The 9,110-nt window shown below is 35.3% G+C and overlaps 1 protein-coding gene across 1 annotated transcript in view; it reads right to left on the reverse strand.

Moving 5' to 3' along the window:
• Positions 1–1,223, reverse strand: part of LOC140157577 (aprataxin-like) — a 32,629-nt gene extending 31,406 nt beyond the window's left edge. The window contains exon 1 of the mRNA XM_072180817.1: positions 1,079–1,223. Coding sequence (XP_072036918.1) covers positions 1,079–1,177 — 99 coding nt within the window. The 5' untranslated portion in view covers positions 1,178–1,223. The remainder of the gene's footprint in view (positions 1–1,078) is intronic.
• Between the last annotated feature and the right edge of the window lie 7,887 nt (positions 1,224–9,110).

The raw sequence follows: 9,110 nt of genomic DNA on the forward strand, positions 1-9,110 counted from the left end.
ATTTCATTATTCATTATTCGGTCTCTTTTCATTATCCATTATGTCAACAAAATCAATGATTTTATGAACAGCTTTCTCAAAATTTAGGTACCCCACCAGTACCAAAGTATATATTGTTGATGAAAGACCATTTCAAAACAGGTATATTATAATGCTTAGATCATCATTACAGACATTTTGCAACAGATTGAGAAAAGATTTGAATTTGTTTTTATTAAAAGGAAAAGAAATTTGCAAGTTTTGTATAAATCACTAGAAACATGATGAGGTAATCCATAAATTTCCATTATTTACCACATCCTCTACCCCTACAACTAAGAAAAACTGCTGATTATGATCAGCAGGGGTTGTCAGACATTTAGAGAGTTTCAATTTTGGTTATTTCCATCTCAATTTTCAGATAATTGACTTTTTTTATAAAAAATAATGAAAGTTTTGGTCAAATTGAAAAGGTGATGCGGGCGGTCAATAGGAAACTAACAATCAAGTTCCATTAGCCTAATATGGCTTTAATTGGTCTGTGTAAAAGGTACCCATACCACATAAAGTACTGTAATAAAAAAAAAAAGTACTAGTACAACCGTACCGTACTATAGGGCCTACATGTACGTACCGGTACTGTACATGTCTCGTTTCAAGCAAGTCAATTAACTTTGTCAGCTCGTAGTCGTAATCGGCGGGAATTACGCTTTTAACACTACGCCGAAAAAGTAGACAAACGTTAAGAGTGACATACACAATGTACGACTTGTACGGCCTATATTAAATGTTTCAAAAACTCTAAAAATAGTGCATTTTCCCTGTGCTTCGATTTTGTAGTGGCAGACTCGCATCAGTGCATATATACGCGGTTGCGTTGTCAGCGGCTAGGGTCAAACCGCCCTTCTAAACATACACATCCTGCATGATTTAGGCTAGCACACACAATTTGAATCTGCCACTTCGAAATCCAACATCATGTTGAACATGGCATTACTCGCAACACCGACATACAGTGTAGTCCGCATGCCTAGCCATAAGAATAAGATGCTTTAAAAAATGACAATCATTGCAATGTATAATATCAGTATATATTTACGGAGTTTATGACTCGGTGTTGCACTGTACACAGGGTAAAGAAACTCAGCACTCTGCATTCGTTTACACTAATAATTATTGGTAATAACTTTGCAAACATCAATCAAGTTGACACATGTCATCATGTGTGTTCATGTTGTTTTTGTTTTGATTCAGGCCTGTTTTGATTTCTGTCATTAAATGGCGCCCTCTTTCAAGTTTATTTATTAAGAAAATATTTTTCCTAATTGAATTTTTCAGAAATAGCCTAGGACAGCCTGTTTTGATAAGAAAACCATATCAGTATCATTTACAAAAAAGCGCATAGATAAACGAATGGATATTTTATTTTCTAAAAGCATAAAATAAATTTGTTCCTTTAAAAAGAGGTTTCCGTATTCTAGAAACACTATATTCAGAAAAAAAATTGTTTCCGGAAATCTGACATCATAGACACGGACGTGATCCTGTGTACGAAGATCAAAGTCCAAATTTATCAGGATAACACGTTGTGATAAGCTATTTTTCACTACAAATTGGAAGAGTCGTACACAAGGTATGTGCACATTTATTGAAATTTGTTTTTTTCGTGCATGATATTCACAAATGAGATGTTAGTTCATACAACTCTAAATGACATAGCTGCCGAATTCGGAAGAGTTGTCTCTCGCTGTACTGTACATTTTAGCTCAACTCAATATATCCTAGTACTAGTCATGCTAGTATCTAAAATACGAGTGTACATTTACTATCTTACATTATCTTGCTGTATTTCAGCTTGGGCGCCATAGGTAGAAAACCCAGGATTTTTTTAGAACAATAGTCAATACATTTTATTTTACATAAGGTATCCCAGGCCCTCCAGGCAAACCTAGACTCGCTGAGTCTCATGGACGCCGTTCGTCCACTGAGACTCGTTTTTCCCATTTTGTGTGTGAATGTGATTTACACGCTTAAGACTTTGCGCCGCTGTAGCATTTTAACAAATTTCTTTGAAATTTGGACGATGCATGTAAAACCAAATTCTTGAAACGCAAGATCATTTGGAATTTCGGCGAATAAAGATGATTTAAGAAGCCGCCTCTCTCCCCGCGTCCAACAAAAATGATCACGAATGAAAAATGACAAATTTCACTGCGCGTGCGCACAAAGGTTTGACCAGAGGGCTGACAGTAAATTTCGCTGATCCCTCCTGTTCTTTTCTATGTCAATTTAACACACGATTCCCGCTGTTGTTTTGGTTCCAATAAAATAGCCTAAATCCCAAGGCCCCGATCTCGAAACAATAAACATGGCGGAACAAGCACAACCCGATGACCGTGCGTAAGCAGTTGAAGGACTGGTTGATTAAGTTACGTGAAAATACATCATTGATCAGCATCAAACGATAATCTCTGCACAGCCAATTTGCGTCGGTCCTAACGCTCGTCGTTCCTATAGACACATACAGTGTGTGCCGAGACTAACCTACCACCTGCCTCACGACAAAAACAAATGAGACGAAGAACTGAGCAACCATTTTCGCCCTGAAAAATGCTTCATCGTGACGATTTATCAGAAACGCCTAAAAAAAAAAAAAAATTTTTTTACTACGCTGGATATTGTTCTGGAATCAAAGTACATGTAAGGATCAAATTTGAAGGTAAATAGGCCAAATATTGCAAGAAAATCTACTCACTTGGACTTCAGGGAGTACGCATTGAGTACCCGGCTATAGGGAAAACCAATAATCTAGACTAGGCAAACCTTAGTTAACACATTTGCTAGTCAGCGAAATTCGCCGAGACCGGGGCCCAAACACAATGCATATTTACATAGAAATTTGAATTTTTTTCGAGAATAGGTCGGTGAAGGAAACCTACATAAATATGTTTTCTATGTACTTCACTTGACCCAAATATATGATTTTTTATGGTGATAATCAAGTCGCACTGTATGGAATTTTAGAGGGATTTTGATTATTGATAGCAGTTCCATTAAGGGGGTACTACATGTACACCCCTGCCCAATTTTGTGCGTATTTTTGCATTTTTCTCAAAAATTATATTGCATTGGTGGCAAGTAAGATATGCACATTTTAGGGGCAAGGATTACAACTATTGCACTGGAAATTTTATTTCAGCACAGACAACAGTTGTGGAGTTACAGTCAAAAATGAGGGAAAACCAATGTTTGATCAATAAATCAATAACTACTTGCCTTGAGTTGCTGAAATTTCAGTGCAGTAGTTGTAGTCCTTGCCCCTATAATATGCATATCTTACTTGTCACCAATGCGCTATCATTCTTAAGAAAAATGCAAAAATAGGCACAAATTTGGCCAGGGGTGTAGTACCCCTTAAAAAAGCTGCTATCGCCATGAGACTAAGATCTAGAAACACCCCGAAATGCCGCTTTTGGGGAATTTTGCTAGCTTAATCTTTTTGATGAAAGTCAGTCTTTGACAAGATGTAACTTTGCTACGGAAAGTGCTATGAAAAAAGGGTTTCAGTTTTGGCTTTGTTTACTCAAGGGCTTTAATTTGATATATAAAATGATGCAGTTTGATGGCAAATTTGAATTCACCTAGCATACCTATAGTAATGATAGTACGTACGCGTACTACTAGTACTACTAGTCTACTAGAGTAGGGACAGGCATAAAAATTTCACTGTTTTTTAATCGAATTTTTGTTGAATATTATGTATGTTATCATTTTCAACACAATTTTCAATTTTGTATGAAAATTCAGATTTTAAGGTGGTGCTTTTTGTGCTAATTTTGGTCAAATTTTGCCATTTTTCGGCCATTTTGGGCCCATTTTAGGCAAAAACAATGATTTTCCCCCAAGCGATAACAAAAAAGTGCTTTCTCCCAGCAAATAAGTAAACTGGAATTGTTATGTGAAAAGGATGAAAGTTTTTGTCAAACCATCTTTCCCTTTAAATTGTCAGAAGATGAATTTTGGGTCAAAATAGAATTTTTTCCCAAAAATGCCCCTTTTTGACCCCTTTTTTGACCAAAACGGTGATTTTCACCAAGGCATATCTCATGTGTGAGAAAAAAAAGTCAATGTTGCATTCTGCTTCCTAAAGCTTTGAATCTGTTGTCAATGCAAACTAGAGCATCTGAAACAGATTAATTTTGGTTTTATTCATCATTTTCTCCAAAAATGGTGTTTTCAGTGGCACAAATGGCACAGATTTACATAGGGCTTTATTATCAAGTAAAATAAATAGCGCCTCGCTCAGATGTGCCTGTCCTAACTACTGCCGCCAGTCCCACGATACATACCGCACCTAAAAGGACTGGCTCACGCCATTTTGGATGTCAATGGGAAATACACACTTAACGGTCAGAAATTTGAAAAAAAATCTTTTAAAATTTCATCAATGTATGTGGCTCAAAATAAGCTAAGGTGTCATAAAAGTGTAACACACAATTATTTTTCCAGCTCTTTTCTTTTGGTCTCCAACCAGGTTTAAATTATAGTATGCACATATATCGCTCATAATACACTAAAAGAAAGATAAGTTATAGACCATTTACTTCACAAATTTAATTTTCTAGCCCTTATGACGTTATATTTGACAGACACAATTTTGATGATTTTCTGCAATCAAATAAAAATTTATAAAGTATTACATAAGGTATTTTGTGGTTATTTAGGTGTAGGACCTACAGCAACTGATTGTGGAAAAAAATGTGTCCAAATATTACAATAAGGAGGATAAATTGTTATAAATAAAATATGTGTGTCTGTCAAGCCATAACATACGCAAGATGTCTGTCAAATGTAACATACAGAATAATAATTTGGCAAAAACAGTAGTTCAAGATGGGAAATTGAATAAAGATCACATGCAGTTTATAAATCACATGTTTAAAAACACTTTTATAAACTCTAAACTATCATCATAATGTGAACATCAAGTGATTTTTAATTTTTTTAAACGTATTGCGTATGTTACTTTTGACAGACACATACAAATCTTGCGTATGTCACTTGCGTACAAATGTTTGACAGACAACACTTAACAATGGATTGTGTCATCAAAACAGCTTCTCCTCACAAAGTGATAGTGCCACAAAGCTAGGTGGAGCTAAATGCTATGTCATGTAGCATAATTAGCTGTATCACCCTAGTTTAGCAGGAATTACAGCACCGTCTTGCGTATGTTACTATTTGACAGACATTTCAAGAAAAATTTTAAAATTGTTATATGTTCAAAAAAGATGGCAGCCACTTACAAATTGATTATAATATGTAGAAATGAAGTTACTTACAATAGATTTACCCTTTAGTTTATGCTTCAAGTCTTTGTTTATAAATAAAAAACTGAGGGACTTCAAAATCAATCAAAAGTTTGACAGACAATAGTAACATATGGTCGCATGTCATAAGTTGGGTATGCAAAAAGGGTGGAGGGATTACACTTTTCTGAAAATTGCGATACAAATTTGATTGGCTTTCCGTAACCCCATATCCTACAGCAGTGGTTGATACCTCATTTTAAGCCTAATTTTATACTCTTTCAGTCTACTGAAGCATATAATTATATATTATTCAGTAAAAAAATCACATTAGTTGAAATGAAAAATGCCAGGGGTGGAGGAGCAGGCGGATGTGGAGCAGGCGGATGCGGGAGTGTGCAATAGGGCCTATGTGAAAATTCACATGTCAGCATGTCAAAACTACTGGTTACTTTTTCAAATCTAGTGAGGGTATGATGTATTGAAAGCTTTGAATGTTGAATTTGTACACCTAAAACAATTACTAACTATTTAAGGTGGTATTACACCAGATAAATTTTGTGACTAATTTGGCATTTTTCTCAAATAAGTAACTACACACTGGTAACAAAAGTTATATATATGTATATTATAGAGCACGGAATCAATTACTTCACTGAAATTTCAGTGATTCAAGACAAGGGGTTCATTATTATGTTAAGAAATGAGGTACATTCTAGCGGTACCTCTTTTCTTATCATAAATAACGTACCGCTTGTCTTGAGTCACTGACATTCCAGTGTAGTAACTGGATTCCTTACCCCTATAATATACATAAACTTTTGTTACCAGTGTGATATTATTCTTTGAGAAAAATGCAAAAATATTCACAAATTTATCAAGGGGTGTAGTACCACCTTAAAGGGTCATATGTTCCTTTTTTTTTCATTTTTAATGAAACCCTAATTGAATTTCAGTATTTTTAGCAATATGCTAATGTACATTTCTCTTCTTGATATTCATTTCCTCAACAATAGAATAACCATCTCGCTAATTACTTGTAAAAAGGTCATTGACCTCCACAATGTAATTAACATACGACATAATTATTTTAAATAGTTCATTTCAAGCATTAATGTATTGAGAACATATCCTCCAAATCTGATGACATTCTTACATAAAATAAAAATTTTACAGTCATTTTTGTAATTGAGGTCCGGTTTGAGAAAAATGCATTTGAAAATTGAGATTTACATAGACGCCTGTGTATTAATTAATTAGTAATTAAGCATTATCTCAAAAATTAAGCATGTGCTAAGGTTAAAAGTGGTGTTAATTGTTAGAGGTTGTCAATATATACAACATATCAAAAATTTCATTTTTTGTCATTTTTGACCATGTAATGGAAATTGTACCTAACTTATGACATGCGACCATATGCAAGGCAAACTTTTAAATCCTTTTTTTGATCTGTTAACTTATAATTCATAATGCCTCTTTCTGTTTTTTTGATTGCTTTACTGCACCATTTTGGGAAACAGGTCACATGAATTTCTATAAGGATCCATAAAAAAATTAAAAGCTGTTGAAAAAAGGCGTCTCTTGGCATGTTATAATAAAAGTGTAAAATAGGCATTTTTACAGCTATTTTTATTTTTTTTTATTATTTTAGAGTGAAAGGATTTTACTTAAATTGTGTATGCTATGTCTTTACTACCTAAACTTGCCACTAAACTAGCAAATATTCCATTTCTATAATTATTATTTTAAAAAAGATGTCAAAATATATGGCTATAATATGACACCTTAGCATATTTTGAGCCATATATATAAATGGTACCAACTTTATTGTGCTTGCTAATTTGAAACAAAATTAAGGATCGAATGCATTTTAGTGTCGAAAAAGGCAAAATTATCGTCAAAGTTTGTCGAATTCTGCACCCTCATGAAGGGTTCAGAATTGAATCGAAGAAAAATATTCGATCTTTATGATCAAAAACACAAAATTACAACTTTAAACATAATATTGGCAAAACACATTATTACCAACTTGTCAAAATATTGGAGAAATGTGCTCCCTAAACTTGTGGCAAGTAGGCAAAATAATTCCCATTCAAACGCGTGGGAAACTGAAAGTGCATAATCCCCACTAGTACATGTACAGTCGACCGTAACATCGTGGATCGCGAGTCGTAACTTCAACTTCAGACTCAGTTCTGATCAAGTTCAGTGACGTGACCTCAATCGATGGCCATCATTTCTACTCACCATGTCTTTGTTACCTTGTTGTATCCTCTTCCTGAGAACATCCACACGGGAGTATCGCTACAGGGAACCCATACCGTAGACTAGTAACTCTGCACAACAACGCTGATGGTATGGCCATGGGATAAAGATTAAAGTGCAAAAATCTAGTGCAACGCAATTGCATGATTTCAATTCGAGTTTGCACTAAAAAATACAAGGCTCCTGTACTATAGCTTCTTGAACTTCTTGCATAAACTTCTATGCTTGAAATTGTAATTTATCCAGAATAAATAAAAAATCATTAGCACATGATCCAAATTGGCATACCCAAACTGAGATGGCACTTCAGTGCAAACTTAAATAGGGCAGCACCAATAATGAAAATGTCATACCGATAAATGATGTGTCTGTTTTGCCCGTTTTTTTAAGTTTGCGTTGCAATTGCGAACTATTAAGTATCGCTGGAGGTTGACTTGCATTGGCTGGGTCTGAATAGTCAGTGTTTAAAAGTTGGGGTTTCTGGGTCGTCAATTTGATAAACTTTTGTTGTCATCATTGGGCGCAGGCACCACTGATAAACCATTCCAGATTTCTATTGCCTCTGCAAAAAAGGACTGCTTCATGATGTCTGAATGGGGTCTCGTATACCGAATCTTGCTGCACGTCTTTGTACTTTCTCCAGCAGATCTTTGTTCTTCACAGTGCCTGGATTTCAAGCAGCCAAAGCGTAAGGTGGGGTTTCACCATTGAGTTGTAAAGCTGCTTTTGATCTTTTTGGTACAGTTATGAAAATTTCTCATCAGGAAGTTAAGAACTCTTGTACTACTGCTGCATAGTGGGTACACCCATCGAATGTGTGTCATCGGCCCTTGACACACACATACTACATGGATCGAATCCATGGGTTCCTACAGTCACCCATGGAAAACAGGGTACTGAAAACCAGTACACCATGTTCATATGGGCCATGAGTTAGTTTGTTTACATTGCAGTAATTCCCTCAGAATAGTCAATGCAGATTCCAAACAGATAAAACTTACCTCAAATCAGTTTTTTAGTTGCCCTTAATAACAATAACTCCAAATTGACATGACATTGAAATTTATTTGCTCAATTTCATATCAAAATCAAGGAAAACATGGTTTTGTTATTGCAAAATAACATAGAAATCACACAGGGTTATATCTGGTTACTGCAGTAGGCCACTTGAGGTACGGTAATCAATATTGGTACTTGAATGGCATGACTCAGTGACTTTCTGCTCAATGTAAGACATAGTGTTGTAAACTTGATTGCACAATTGCCAACTCATATCCTTTGTATTTGAGTTGTCATTTGATGGTATTAGAACTGTCATAATGGATGTAAACATTAAAAAATGTCAACAAAACATGCTGCTGCAGAATTCTATGCCTGTGTGTGTGTGTGTGCGTGCGTTTTCACCTACGAACGAGGACACCCACTTGACATTTCACTTATAAACTACAGACACACACAAAAACGAGGACGCCCTCGCTTTTTTTTAACGCTGCAGAGGGCGCTTATACAGCTCAAAATTGCATAGGGGAGTAGGTCCCCCAATGCCGGTAATATGTC

Source organism: Amphiura filiformis, chromosome 7 (assembly GCF_039555335.1).
Source record: "Amphiura filiformis chromosome 7, Afil_fr2py, whole genome shotgun sequence".
Taxonomy (NCBI): Eukaryota; Metazoa; Echinodermata; class Ophiuroidea; order Amphilepidida; family Amphiuridae; genus Amphiura; species Amphiura filiformis.